Source organism: Pararge aegeria, chromosome 5 (assembly GCF_905163445.1).
Source record: "Pararge aegeria chromosome 5, ilParAegt1.1, whole genome shotgun sequence".
NCBI classification, from domain to species: domain Eukaryota; kingdom Metazoa; phylum Arthropoda; class Insecta; order Lepidoptera; family Nymphalidae; genus Pararge; species Pararge aegeria.
In genome coordinates, this window is record NC_053184.1 from 10,491,107 (window position 1) to 10,507,631 (window position 16,525).

Here is a 16,525-nt window from a genome sequence, read left to right on the forward strand (position 1 = left end):
TGAAGTAGTATTGTAGATGCTATTTGGCTTATTGCCAATTGAAATTGATCTACAGGCTGTTATAATCGTAAATTATACCCAAAACTTTTAAAGAATAATAAACAAATTCACGAAAACGAACAGCTGGGTGATTAAATAAATTAACGTCAATAATATTGGTAATGATTATTTACCATACATTTATTTGTAGGATTGATATAGTTTTGGACCCCCGTTCGGGTAGCAATGACTTCAATCCCTGGCACGAACCTTTAACTTTACGGAGCAATGTGCTTATTTGATGGAGGCAATTAAAAAAGTTCTACATAAGCGTGTGAAGTCTACCGATCCACACTTGGTAAGCCTGATGGTTCACGGCTTAAATAAACCCTTGCGATTATGAGATGGTACCCGGTAGTAGGCCGATGATAAGTTGATTATGATGAAAATTATATTTGAATTGTTGTACGGTATTTGTTTGTTAAGAAAGTGAGGTTACAGTCTTACAGTTTCCATTCGTAATATTTTTGAAAAAGTATCTAAATATCTCGTCTTATTAGAACTGATAAGTAGGTACATCTACGAGTACCGTACAAGAAATATAAAAAATACAAAAAACTTCTTTATGTTGCTTAGCTACGGTAATTAAAAGTGTAAATCGAATCACAAAATAACTGTGCATAGCTCACATTTTTATAGACTTTAATCTTGAATAATGGCATCGATTAATGGAAAAAAGATATCAGATAAGACACAGTAACATTTTGTTATCTCTATCATCTATTATATCGATTTCTATCTTAAACTTAAGTGAATTGCACCCTTCTGGAGTCCCTTTAACGAAATGTTAAATACGAACTCTTATGGGCAGCCTTATCCATCTGACACAACTCCATTACTAATGCTATCTTCGAAATATAAAATGGGTTTAGAAAGGGTTTTAGATAATGCTTGTTTCTTTATCTTAATTTTAAACCAGCAAAAACGGGAGCATCGAAATTTAGTTGGCCAAATAATGCAACGCAAGTCGGTCCCAATTGTCCGAAGGTTCGCTTAAATAGATCGTGGCTGTGGCTGCAAACTATTTGAGTAGAATTTCAAGTTAAGTATATTGCACGGTGTAAAGCTGCGTTCCAGCTTTCTAGGACATTCTTGACCCGGAAAAAATTCCTTATTGCCCACTAGCCTTTCGTTCGTTAGAACTAGTTTATCTCAGAAGTAGATATATAAATAGCTTTATTGCCAACTTAGTCAAAATAAGTTAAGTTTCGGTTTCACACGGGACTATTGATCTCACTATAAATTTAAATGCATGATGCTCTATGTAGGTACTACCTACATACTTTTTATCCATGGATTATAATGAGTTCAAGGACGTTTGCATTTATTTACATACGTTTGAACATTGTGCGCAATGCGAACGCGGATGGAAATGCATTTTCTATAACATAACTTAAGATCCTAAGTATTCTAAAATGAGGTTCAAAGTTTGAACAAAAGCTGATCCTTACAAGTCAGCAACTGAAAAGCAATACCCAAACCTTTCAAAATTTGCTAAAGTTTATCTTTCTTCTCCCGGGAGTAGCCTGTATAGTGGGAGTTTGTTTTCTGAAGCTGGTATCATTCACGATGAAAAGCGTAATCGTTTGCTACCATCAAATGCTGAAAAGCTTGATGGTATCCATCACAACTTACCGCTGATAATTTTTTCTTATTAAAATATTGTAATTCGGTAATAAATACAAATCTTGAGTAATATAATGTGTCTTTTTTGTCCACGATTTGGTGGATTGTGGATTAACTCAATAAAAGTAGGAATTAAGAGTTCACTCAATACAAATAGGAATTAAGAGTTCACTCATTGTTCAAAACTTTTAAAAAATATCAGAATTCGGAAATTATTCGGCCGAATAGTACTTATTATTCGGCAGAATACCGAATACCAAAAAAAGGGGCCGAATAGGCCGAATACAGAATAGTAGCCGAATATTCGTGGCATCTCTAGACTTCAAACAATATAAGTTTTGGATAGTAACAATAACTTGGACTGTTATTTTTGGAAAAGAGAAATAATTTCCGAATTGTGATAATTTTTAAAAGTTTTGAACACAGAGTGAACTTGTGATTCCTACTTGTATCGAGTCAATAATTGGTCTAGCAGCTTTTGTACTTAAGGCTAGTAGTCTAGACTTCGATTAAATCTAAAACACGATACTATACATTTCCAAAATTTTAAATCAATGTTCGTGACTTGTCTACGTAGAACCATTATCCTTCACGCGAACAAACGTTGTAAATAGGTACATAATTTCACATCGCATGCGAGTTGGCGACACGAAGGAAAAACCAGACGAAGCTTGCCGGATCAATAAAAGAAAAGTAGGTTAGCTTTGATGTTGATTTGTTTATAAACACTTGCAAAATGATAAAATAGTAATTGCCTCGGTACAGATAAAACAACAAAGTAGATACCTAGTTGATAGAAGGCGAAGTTGAATAAACGAAGAATAATTTCTAATTAATTTACCATGAGCCCTTAGCTTATCATTTGAGAGAGACCGTTGATGATCTACTGTGGTTGGGCAGGATTTAACGATTATTATGTCAACACTCCATGAAGAAATTCAATATAAATAAATATAAATATATATATACTATGACATAACACTCATGGCTATCTAGCCCCAAAGTAAATCAGGGTCGCTGTCCACTGCGCCAATTGGCCGTCAAAATGCCTTTAATATGCATAATACTTATCGAGGCCTCACTAATAGAATACAATTCACCATAGACAGTCCTAGTAACCCCGATTCATTAAAATAGTTACATAAATTATATTAAAATAACCTCAGGAATTATAAAAGCATATAATCAAACAATCCGAAAAAATACTAGATTTTTATATTAGTATGATGTCGAAGATTTTGTGGCTTTCAAATGCGACGTGTTAAGAACTGTTATGTTATGTTATGTCTTATAGTTCTAAAATATTGTATTGTAAGTAACAAATAACAATACAAAAATGGTCAAACAAAGAAAAAAAGCATCAAAAGCAAATTTAAGCAAAGCATTAAAGCAAAACCGTTATAAAAACATAATATCATTACATAATACATTCCACGCATCAGTTGTTGTAGGCAGTTATACATTATACCAGCATGACGTCATACCCTATCCGTGATTCCTTTATTAACACCGCTTTTGAAGGCTCTATATGTATAGAGTATATGCCAACATCTTTTTTATTATTCAACGATACAATTCAAACTCTATTTATATTCCATGTCCGATGCGTAAAACTTGTGTATATAAATATATACAAAATGATGAGTATCAACGTGTATACATTGTATTAAAATGTATATGAAAGTAAATGACAAAAAATCTATTTTTAAATTTTTTTTTGGTTGTCTGTGTGTTTGATCCAGCTTATCTCTGAAATAGCTGGACCTATTTTGACGGGACTTCAACAGACAGAATATGAAAGATAAGCGGTAACACTTTTTATATCTGTTATTATCCCTAAAGGAGTGATATATATCCGTCGAGAACTGTATAAGAGCTGTTTTCTATTAGGCACATAAAAAATTAGAAGCTAGGTAGAATGGGGGTTGAATGATTGTATAGTTCTATGTTTCTGAAGTCGAATCTGCAGTAAAAGGCTCGCATAAACTACCAAATGGATTATTTATTATAGAAGAAAATAAGAAAAAAAAAAACACGAGTCTTAGTAAATACCGCTGACTCAAATTGATAACCGCATGGAAAGAAAAGATAAAAATTTATCTTCTCCCACAGCTTTATAAACTCTCAGAGCACTGACGCACACATGGAAATATTATCCACATAATATATATGTTTAATAAATACTATTATATAATAAACCCTGGTAAACTTCTCCTTTTCCATGATCCCGTGCTTTAGCAGGTGTACATTATATCCCTATCAGGGGATAAAATCGGGGGATAAAGTTTTTGGCTCCTGCTGGATGGGTGCGCGACTTTGCAGGTTAAACGTTTTCTTCCCCCCGGCGGCGTTCTCGAAACTACACTTTCGAGAACGCCGCTATAATGTCAATTCCGGTCGTGAACTTGGTTAAGGTTCAACTAGCTACTTATTACGTACTACAAATACTACTAAAGGAATGATTTACCTTTAAACAATGTATTATTTTGGTAGCTACAATATTATAGAAAATATGTGAATTTGTACTGAGAGGCAAAAAAAAATATTTTTGTTATAATAGCATTGGCTGGTAGAGAATTAAATCCGCCTTTTTCTCTACCTGTTGTTCGTTCTGTTTATTTTTTTGGCTGTGCAATAGGACTCGTTATTTTGATTATTAATTTGACTTGCCTTGCTTATCTACTACTACTAAAACTTAAGTAGTCAGATCAAGCACTTCATGTAGAAACCGATTAGGGGTAATGCTACTTACATACTTATAACAGATGAGACTGTTTCATCACGGTCTGGTATCGGACTAAGGGCCCTTTTATCGTCTAGCGGATTTTTTCCCGCGCCGTGAGCTGATCTATTCCGCATGCTGGCCGCCCGTTTCATATATCTTGCTCCTATCACACCTGCTGCTCTCATGCGGGATGCAGTTTAACTACAGGCGCGCTATCACGCGCACGCGGACAGAAAACTGCAAAAAGGGCCCTAAGTCGACGGAGGTAGCAATCATAACAAATTTCAGTCAAAGGCTAACTTGTAGTGTAATAAAATAAATTCCAAGATATTCTTCGTCTATACAGCCGGCAGTTAAGTAACCCTGACTAAATCGTGGGTTTGGCTGCTGACGTCAGCTGTTATTCTTAGGAATATGATCTAGTGCTTTTGTTTAACGAGATGACTGACGAGGAAATGTTATCATTGGTATTATTTTACAGTGAAGCCGTTGATCATAAATATCAACAAACCGTTTAAATATTTTTAACGTACGCGTATGATAGGAAAGTAACTGATAAACTATAATACTACGTTATCTGTTACACTTTAGAATCTATTCTAGGGACTAGTCTTATTTTTCTACTCCTAACCAGTTTCCTAGCAGTAGAAGAAAGAAGAAGACTAGTCCTAACAGGTCAATCAATTAGTTAAACAGTGTCAATCAGGGTCGGTAACGTTTTGATGTACCTACTTTGTGCGATTGCTTATACTTGGTTCTCGACTTTCTTCGACCTCGGAGAGGATAGCGTTTAGCCATCGGTCATTATAAAGTACCTAGATAATAAATTTATTAACTAAGAGTCGTATTACGTAATATAACCTATAAACTTATAAATCCGTCAAACTGTATTGTTGCCTGTGTCCAACTGTATGACACATTAATAAGCGGATGAGTGATAATGACTGGACTTACCGACCTTAAAATTTTCAGTAATCTATATAATACCCCTTTTAAAAGCAAATTTCGTGCACTAAACAAGTGTGAGATCGGCATAGATAAGATTATATGTAGTACATGTGCATAAAGCTTAAATGTGTTGTTTAAATGTTAGTATGTTAGTTAAATGTGTATTTTAGTAATTATGGACAAATTTAATAAGCAATTTCTTTATTTTCAGATGGCGCGGAAGCATTTACAAATTAGTATGGCTAGATCTACTGGTTTTCTTATTAATTTATTATATACTAAATTTAATATATCGACTGCTTTTAGATGAAGATTCAAAAAGGTATGAAACTTTTTTTTGTTCAAGAATTAATCTTTTGTTTTCTATTATTGTGTTTTGATATTATTCAAGCAAAGCTTCTTGTATAAAACTGTGTAACTCTATCGTATTAGACTATAAGGACTTAATGTCTATTTCGACGAAGGTTCATTTTAACAAATAATATAAATACACTTAAGGGAAATTCATTAACAAACTATATAATACTAGCTGTTGCCCGCGATTTCGTCTGCATTTTATTTTGTTTTTTGATGTGGCATTAAATTTAGTTGTAGATCTAAAAAAATTTAAGTATGTAGTATCGCTAAGCCTTAAATGAGGGGTCCGCTGAGGAGTTCTGTCCTCTATCTCCAACCACAGTTTAGGCAGAATTAAACACATTATAACCTCTATAGTACAAAAATAATTACATAAATCGGTTATAATTTGTCGGAGTTATGGTGTAAAATAGTCAAACACTCCTCCCCTCTCCCAAAGGAACCGAGCTTAATGTCGGGATAAAAAGTATCATATATTACTTCTAACACTTCCAAGATTATGTGTACAAAATTTCATGAGGCTCGGTTTAGAAGTTTTTGCGTGAAAGCGTAACAAACAAACTTACATTGATATTTATAATATTAATTAGGGATTAGTAGGGATATTGTATGTGGCGGTAAAAAAGAGATGAATCCCCACTACACTGGGCACGAGTCTCCTCTTAGAATAAGTTGGGTTTAGGGATTAGTCTACCACTTTGGCGAAGTGTAGATTGGTAGACTCCGGTCTCCACACGCCTTTGAGAATCCTATGTCACCGTTAAAACAAGTGATATTTTAATTACTCAAATTAATCATATAAATAACTTCACCCCAGCCTCCAATATCTTGTACATTATTCTACTAGACAAGAACTTTCATTTGATACCAATATATTAAAAAAATTATTCGCCATTTTGTGGCGGTGGCCAACTTGGACTGGTTTTTATCAAACATAACTAAGAACACCCCTGAATTAAACAAAAAAAAATCGGTTCATCCGATCGCTATGATGGCGCTACGATGTCACAGACAGACGCACACACGCGCACATGCACACACACGCACACACGCACACGCAGACAAGCAGACACATCACAATTATAACACCCCGTCGTTTTGGCGTCGGGGTTTAAAAAAGCTATTAGAAAAATATGTTAAATAAAATTGGAGAACTTTATTTGATTACAATTCGCATCCAAGCCTTATAGACGTTTTTTTTTGCAGGGCGTTTGAAGGCGTGGTAAATTACTGCAGTTTTCATGGGAACGTAATTCCATTGTCTTTTGTACTTGGTTTCTATGTAAGTGTTGTGATGAATCGTTGGTGGAATCAGTACACAACGATTCCATGGCCTGACTCTATAGCTGTGTTCGTGTCCGCGTCTATACATGGACAGGTAAGATATTATTTACATATATGCAAAATACTTGGTCACGTGAATACCAAAGAAGTATATAAAGAATTAAGATAGGCATTTATAATGAATGGTTCTTGTTTAAAATTTTGTAACGCTTTATATACTAAATTCAACTATAGTATAGCTTTAAACACTATGCTAATAGTTAAGTAAAAAGAGTTATGGTCCATACTGGCCAAAGAACCAAATGACAATTTTATATACAGCACGATAATCACGCAACGCGATTGAAATATATGGATGACATCATATACATATGTGCACTGGTTCCGTTTTTTTTCAATGACAAGTTAGATAAGAACCATAATAATATGCCATCCAAAGTTATCTGGAAATGTAGATTTAGTATGAAAATTTAAAATATCTTATCGTTCTGTAGCTTCGCGATAGTGAAAATAGGTAGGTACATATATTACGCGGATATATAAAAATAGTTGCATACATTTTTTAGTTATTAGGTTTGCCTGCGAAGCAAATTGGTGACACATGGCCGGCAAAACCATACAGGAGGTTTATTTTCAATTTTTTACAGATGTACATGTGCTGTTTAACGTTATAGCGATGTTAAATTACAATTTATCAGAAAAATATGCAAAAAAACATTGGCCTATAAAATTAGAGTTTTTATCTGCAAAAATATAAAAATAAAATAAAATAAATACGTATAATTCGTAATGGCTCGATTAACTAATGTGAGTGAAGTAAAATTATAGATTTTCTTCCAAAGCTATCCGTATAGATAATATTATCATGCTGCACACAACTCTAGAATTTCTTTATTTGTCTAATAAAACGTCAAGGTTACCTAGATTGCTTTTTAAGGATAATATAACCGTTGGCTAATCTTCACACCTAGAATGTTGAAATGTTTTGTGTCTACACAATGACGTTAATACTGTTTAAAACTTCCGTTCATTAGGTATTTTAAACATTGCATATTGAAAGCTGAAAAGGAGGGAAAGTATAATAGACGCCGTCCAAAAGCAGGGATAAAGTCCTCGATAAGTTGTAAAAATTCTTTCTTATATTATTTAAGGGAAAATGGGATAAAGTTTACATTACCTACGTGCCTACCATTGAAAAATCATATTATACAATTCCATGACTACTTCTTTATTTGTTTGTGGGTATAATATATCCTGCAACTTAATGGATTTATACGTTATTTTAACTTCTCCAATTCTCGTTTTAATTTTTGTTTTTTTTTTTCGACAACCTCATTGGCGCAGGTGTGAGAGATATGCTCTAATAGCTATGATCTTATGGGCGGCGATCCCCGGCAAGGCAATTTGTGAATTCATTGTTTTTAATGTTAATATGTTAGGCGGTGCTTTAGTGCATGTATGAAGTGCACGCCACTGATTATGACAGGCGATGCCATATTGTTGTTACTTCTGTGTTTCCCCGTATAAATAAATTGTTTTTAGGAAGAAATATCCGTAGCCTAGTTCAATTAGTTATATAATTTTTTTTTTGACGATGCACCACGGTATTGCAATCTCTATTCGTTCGTGTCAGATATACAATACAATCGATCATGTTGGATCACAATGGTGTATGTGTCTGATATAATGACTGATTGTTATTTTGTATCACCGCTGGCAATATACTTCCTCCACGTTAAATGATGATAATCAGCATCAAGGACTCGCATAGCGTATTTATACCTACGTATATCCGTACTTAATATAAAGTCTTAATATTTACCACGCGTTTAATGCAAAAAAATATTGTCCTTCGGGTATCTTTAGGTGTCGTAGTTATCTCACCCAAGGATGTTTGATGCGGCTGATCTGTTCTAAAAATCTCTAAACGGGCGTACACGGGCTTTGTGTAAATAGCAAGCGGCATGCAACTTATTGTTATAATATGACAACAGTCGGCTTTGAAGGGTTCTACTAACGCTCTGTTTTCCCGTGCTCCTTTGGACTCCACTGTCCATCGGTCCCCCTTAGGACTCCACTGTCCATCGGTCCTCCAATTCGGTATAGCCGAGATATAACTGTTTCTGCGACTAATCCACTAATTTCAGCCTAAAATAAAATTACAAAGAAACTGAAAATAATATGTTTAAATTAATTAAAAGTAAGTGATTGAAGTCGAATAGGAAAGAGGGCAAATCAAACTATTTTTGACGGTGTACGCGCTACTTGTTAAAACATACAAACCATGTTCAAAACATTTGCTTATAAAACAATGAATTAATTCAGGTAGAAGGACGATGTAAGGCTGATGCATTCGAAAACATGGCATACAGTATGTTTATTGAAAGATTCGTGATAAAATTATTGTTTCATCGATCTATGGTAAAGTTTGGCATACTACACGTATCCTTTATACCACTTAAGGGTGTCAATAATCTACCTAAATAGATCCTTTCCTTTAAAAAAAATTGTTGGCTGATAATGATAGAAAATTTATTTATCAACTATTAAAATGTGTTGTGTTTTTACTTAAGAGATAGGCTAGTTTATATCTCATTTTATAATTGCAATATTATTTTATTGCGAATTATTTGTTAAGTACCTATAAGTTAACTAAATGGAAGAAAACCACAGCAACGCGTGGCCGAGTCTGCTAATATTATATAGAAATGAACAAAAATATATCACGTTGCTAAACATTTTATTGGGTAATGATAAAACATCACTGTGTTAGGGTTGATTAGTTAATCATCAAATAACCGAAAGTAACAAAATTAGTTTCTGAGTATCTGAGCCGAGAATAGAGGAAATTAAACAAATAAAGTTTTCTGTAAAAAGTCTTCTTGAATTGTATTAATTGTGTAATCATTCTCAATTATTAATGTATATTTGTACATTAATATATATTATCTGTTCATCAACAACTATCACTATAATATTTTTGTTTAAGTGGGCAGTTATTTGAATGGTAATCGCATTAGAGGATTATGTAACTTTATAAAACTTTACAAAAATCGCGTGAAAGCAAACAACTGTTATCAGTCGAAAACAAACGAATTGTCAACCAATATCCAATGTCTTGGACTCGGTATTATGTATTGGATAGAAGCAGGCGTTACTTTGCGGAAATCCATGATATATTATCAAAATTAAGCTTAATTTGCTATACTCCGCGAAAAGCAGGAGAATCTGTGTGGTTTAATTTATAATTTCTTCAATCCTTATACTCCACACCAAACAGATCTTCGGCAATATACCCCTCTACGCACGTTTCGCTCCGAAACCGGAGCATCCTCAGGAGATGTTGACTTTACAATGAATAATTGTTAAGTCAACATCTCCTGAGATCCCATCTCTTAAGCTTAATTTTGATAATATATCGGTATTACGTGTTTCTGCTTTAAACTGTAGGTATATAAAATGAATAGTTTTTTTTATAGGACGAGCGAGGGCGGCTCATGCGGCGTACAATATTACGATATGTGTGCCTTTGTCTCACCATGGTGCTCACTATGATCTCTCCTAGAGTTAAGAAACGCTTTCCGACGCTCGGAAATTTGGTGGAAGCTGGTCTTCTGCTAGAAAATGAGATGGCAATACTTGAGAATTTAAACGAAAAATTCCCTAAGCCTTCTAAACATTGGTAAGAACAAGGAATGCTTATTTAGTACATTTCAAATGATAATTTTCTTGTCTTAATAAAAATTAAGTTAAAATAAGTAGTTATCTATACTTATAATAAAATGATTAAATAAGCTTAAATAGGGTTAATACCTATCAGATATTTGTTAAAAGAATTTAAAATGTTGGTATTAATTAGGTTGTATCTACGGTTGTGTAAAAAGTTATATATTGGGGATTTGCGATATAAATAAACCACGGGAGTTCTCAAGGCAATACGACCATCTGACTTGAAAATCAGAGAGTTCCTGCTGAATCTCACAGGCTCCTCTTTTATAGCGCATAGAGGAAGCGATTTAGATTAGACCTTCCACGTCGCTGGTCGAAGAGCCTTAAAGATAACTAGTCTAAAACATGTATGTGACAATAACCGGGACCGGCGGTTTGGCATGCTCTCTGTCGCACGAGGTCAGATAAAGCCTATTTCAGAATTTTAGGTTGGTAATGAAAATCCTAAAGAACAATCAAATACCTAAAAACTTTTCGAAATGACTTGGGAATCGAACCCAGGTTTCCGTGAACCGTAAACCAACGAGACAATTTAAGACACGAACTTAATTTACACTGTCATACTCATATGAATTTATCCTGACACTATGATATGTCATGTTCCTACTTTCTACAGTATTGAATTGAGCTATAATTCCTGCCACGTTATGTCAACCTCCCTAGCGTAGTGGTGAGCGCTGTAGTCTTATAAATGGGAAGTCCTGGATTCGATTCCTTGGAAAGCCAATTTGGTAGTTTATAATTTCAGAATTTTCTCTCATAGGTCGAATCGCTTAGGGTACGATGTCACTTAGAAACCGTTCAGGGTTTGAACCGTTTAATGTAACAGTCATATCTTATACCACTAACATGTTAGGCGGGTCCCATCTTAAACGGCATCGCTTATCATCAGGTTAGATTGCAGTAAAGCGTTAAATTATAGCGAAATTAAAAAGAAAACTATTCCCTTTTAGGTTACCCATCGTATGGGCAACAAGTATAGTGACGAGAGCCCGGAAGGAGGGCAGGATACGAGATGATTTCGCCGTAAAAACTATAATCGACGAATTGAATAAATTTAGGGGACAAGCAGGTCTTTTGTTAAGTTACGATACTATAAGCGTTCCACTAGTATACACTCAGGTAGGTTTTAATGCTATTTTAGTTATTATTTCATTATTTTACACTAGCTATTTACCCGCGTTTACTAACGGATTGTTACGTTGAGGGACATTATTCATAGACCCCTCCCGTACGTCCCAGAATATTTATTAACAATCTTATAAACTATACCAAATTAATCAATAACATGCCGTGAAGTGCAATTAGGTACATAACATTTTCCTGATAATATAATGTCTCTTTTTTTTGTTAACGTTTAAAATTCTACCCCTATTACTGGTGCTTAAAAATAACATAGTAATTTAAAAAAACCTATTACTGTAATAAAATGTAGTCTATGTTACTTCTGAATTTCGCACGTGATCCGACTCATTCCCACCTGTTTTTAATTCTCAGCTTTCAAGTTAAGAGTATATTCTGAATGGTACTTACAGGTACTACTTACTACAAAGTACCTTCTCTAAAAGTAATTATTTTTTGTGTAGATTGATATAGCAACTTATTATAACTGAAATTCTAAAAATTAAAATTTTTCACAAACAGTTTGACAATTCTCATAGTTTCTGAAGACAGACTAGTAGACCGTTTCGTGTTTGGTTAAACGTGTTAGGTTCTATCGACTAACATACTCTTAATAGTATATAGTGTTAAGCCCAATTATTGTAACCCGAGATTCAGGCTACGATTAAAGAAAAAAAATTAAAACATCGATACATTCCCTTTTCCGTAATATATTCCAATAGAGCGTGTGTAATTTGGTGGGGTTGTTTGATCAGAATATTCTCTGTTAGCTGAATATTTTATTTTTTCGTTTATGATTTTTTTAGTTCGTTTGTGAACCGTGCAGATATTTCGGTTCCTTTAGTTAACCTGCAAGTGTTATAACACAATACATCGAATGAAACATGCGGTGCAATTTCAACTGTCTTGAAGTATGTTTTCTGGCGAATTGCCGAAACAACTTTTAACACACCTGCTACTTGTTAGGTCTCGGTTAAATTGCCTGCCAATTTGTATTAATATTCAATAAGATAAGATGTACTTTATACTTCAATATTTTAATAAGCTTAAATCGTTGTATGAGTTTTTCCAAATTCGTAAAACTAAAAAGAGAAATTTATTTCAAAACGTCTCATTAGATATAGGTCTAGTTTTTCATACATACTCGGAAAAGATACAGAAATCGTCAGAAATCATAGTTACACTTAGTTTTGATCATACACCCCCTCAGAATTGCCTACGCTCTCTCAGACTAACGTAAGCCACGCCTTTGCGTGTTCCTCTATCGTAAGCTATTTAATGGGTTTCGTGATAAAATTTGGCCATTAACGTTTTTTTATTGTTAATGGAACTAAGTATACGGCGTGGTTTTTTTCAGGTAGTTACCATTGCTGTTTACTCATACTTTATTACATCTGCCCTGGGTAGCCAGTGGGTTGATAACAAACTGCAATCACATAGCTCATCAGTCTATATAAGTAATATAGACCTTTATTTTCCCGTATTCACAACATTAGAATTCTTCTTCTACATGGGCTGGCTGAAAGTGGCGGAGTCACTTATAAACCCCTTCGGAGAAGATGACGATGACTTCGAGGTTAACTGGATAATTGACAGAGATTTACAGGTAAAACTATGTTTAAGAAATTCGTTATAAGTAATAATTACAAAACTCGTGACTGTCAGTGGCGTGCACTTCATACATGCACAAAAGCACTGCCTAACTAAAATTGAAGTATAACTCATATAAAAGGAGATTTTTTGCCGTTTTATGCAATTTTCCTGCTGTATGAATACCCTGGTAAGAAACCCAGTGCACGCCACTGGTGACTGTACATATTATTAATAAATACAAAGCCTTCCAATGTTTTATATTTATTGAGTGTAGGAACTACCACAGTATAAAGATATGATACAGCAGTTCGACGCCTTTGACCTCGTGGTGTAACACGTGCCATTAAAGAATTTCCAAAAGGTGGTCTATTTCGTGCTATGAATAGTTTAGTTTATTTAGCAATGAACTCTGGCTCATCTATATATTCATCTATATATTTTTTCAGAGTAGGTACTTATTTCACGTTACGGATTCCAAAAGGAAAATTACTATATTTAAGTATGTTTATTAAATCTGAACCACGCTTAAGTTAAAAACCAGTTTGAGTCAGTCTTGTAAACAAAACATTAGATATTACCATGTCGATCATGAGTCCGAATTGATGTTCTTAATCCTTACTAATATTGTACATGCGAAAGTGGGTTTGTTTGTTTTTTTAAGCCCTAACTGAGCACCTAATCAACTTGTTGGCATAGATTTTGTTGAAAGTACGGAGAGTAACTTTTTATACCAGAACAATAAACGTTTCCTACGGGATTTGAAATAAAAAAATCATAACGCAACGAAGAACGGGCAAACAGTAATATTATAAATGCGAAAGTGTGATTGTTTGTTGGTATTTCCTAACTTAAGCCCTAACTAAAGCAACCACATTAACTCTCCTGTGCATGAGAGTTAACGTTCGCACCTGAACTTACGTTACGTACTACGTACGTAAGTAACGTTCACGTGAGTTCACGATAATTAAGGATTTGAATGAAATCGTAATAAACGGGCAACAGCTAGTTAAAAATAATTAAGTTGCCATAAATGAATAAATATTTATAACAAAAACTTATTCAGGTATCTTACATGATTGTGGATGAAATGCACCACGAGCATCCGGAGCTGATCAAAGATCAGTATTGGGACGAGGTGTTCCCTTCAGAGCTTCCGTATACCATCGCCACTGAGAACCAAAGGGAGGAGCATCCAGAACCTTCCACGGCGAGGGTGGCGGTACCACCCCGGCAGTGCAGTATGGTCACGGTTGCGCCCTCAAATGTCAAGATCGACGAGATGATCCCATCCAACACCGTGAGTTACAAGTTCGCCCCACCAGAGGTCAGAATCCCCCGTTATTTAAGCATGCTGCACGCTCGGATATTGAGCCGGCTTAAGGTGGAACGAATGAATGAATGAATACACCAACACCAATACATTTTATTGTACACCACAGAAATAAAATATACAGCCGAAAACAATAATTCATAGAGGTAACAATTTAGCGGCAAAACGAATCGTGTTGAAATTTACATAAAATCAGTTCGTCTTTCAACTTTTAGGTAGACATATATAATATTATTTTGCTACTTTTTATGATATCCCTTTGAAATTTCATATAAAAGTATATTGCCCAATTTCATTTGCAACATATGTATCATATACCCATAAATAGTCTTGTTTGCCCAGGTACTAATATATGGACTAAACCCTGTAATGACAGATGTAAGATTAAAGCAAAACACTCATAGATATTTCATATCATCATCTTTCATCAGCCTATAAAAGCCAATAATTGCCTCAACCAAAGAAGGGTTTGCCACCCTGCGAAGAGGGGCTGGTGATCGCAGAAGATGGTAGTGGTGGCACAGAGATGCTGCTGCCCGGTCTCCGTTTTACTTCCTTAGTCGCCTCGTACGACACACACGGGAATGGAGGTGTGCCGACAACTGTATTCTGATCTACCGTCTCATAATATTATGTATAGTCATTCCTTTATCTATTGTTAAGACGATTTAGTTAGGATTTTCCAATATACAACAGTTCAAAAACTGCAAAATTATAATCATTTCATGAAGTATGTAAGGTGCAGACAAACAAGTTAATTACATATTTAGTCTATTCTTTATTTTGCTAATAAAGAATAGACTAAATATGTGAGAATCCCCTAGTTTGTCCCCATTATATTATATGATGGATATAATATGACTCGGGCTTGTTATATGTATGAGGTTATAATTATTGTTATTAGTCGTCAAATCATTCGTTCCATCTAAGGCCAGCGTTACATGGAGCTTTGCAGTGTGTCGGTGTTAAGGGTTGCCAATATAAGGTGTTTTTCCCCTATAGCTTATTTTTCAGTTTCAAGGTAAATGGGTTACCTGTGGTTGTGGATCTTATATATCAATCGCTTTTTAAGAATATTATGTGAGTATTGGCATATATACAATGATTTACTCCTTTTTTAGTTACTGGTTAAAGTTGATCTAATATTGTCCCATCACAATTACTTGGATATTACTGTAAAATAGTCCGTAATTTTTATAAATTGACGATTTATTTCACGAGTAGTAGTGTAATAACCATATCAAATCAAATCAAAAAAATCAAAATACACTTTATTGTACACCAAATACAGAGAATTGTAACACAAAAAAATAAAAAATAAAAAATAAAAGGTACAATAGGCGACCTTATCACTTAAAAGAGAACCTACCAAAGTACATGAAGTTAAAAGAAGGGTTAGGGTGTACACGAAATAATACTTAAATAATAAACATAAATTACAAAAACTAATAAATAATAATAATTAAAAAATATATATACTCACTTCATAAACGTACACATATAATATAATGTATATATAATAGAATATATAAAATATTTATGCAATAAATACCCTTGACTTAGTTATTACACTACTACTAACTAAAATTGTTGTACTATCGAGAAGACATGGTTAGTTACGGTCTGAATCTTAAAATATAAAATAAAATATATTCCATGTATACGTACGAAATGCTTCGCTGACTCGTTTCTAAAATCGTACCACAATTAATATACGATTTGCCTTTTTGACTATCGTTAGTACAAAGAGAGGACTTTAAAACAACACTAAA

General features: G+C 34.2%; 1 protein-coding gene across 2 annotated transcripts in view; it reads left to right on the plus strand.

Moving 5' to 3' along the window:
• The window catches only part of LOC120623719 (bestrophin-4), a 37,179-nt gene that overhangs the window by 7,723 nt on the left and 12,931 nt on the right, over positions 1 to 16,525 (plus strand). Inside the window, exons 2-7 of one of the 2 annotated variants that reach the window (XM_039889910.1) lie at positions 5,550 to 5,660; positions 6,902 to 7,073; positions 10,459 to 10,661; positions 11,662 to 11,830; positions 13,188 to 13,436; positions 14,487 to 14,720. In XM_039889910.1, coding sequence (XP_039745844.1) covers positions 5,550 to 5,660; positions 6,902 to 7,073; positions 10,459 to 10,661; positions 11,662 to 11,830; positions 13,188 to 13,436; positions 14,487 to 14,720 — 1,138 coding nt within the window. Of the gene's footprint in view, positions 1 to 5,549; positions 5,661 to 6,901; positions 7,074 to 10,458; positions 10,662 to 11,661; positions 11,831 to 13,187; positions 13,437 to 14,486; positions 14,748 to 16,525 lie in introns of both variants that reach the window. The other variant, XM_039889909.1, reaches the window with a different exon arrangement.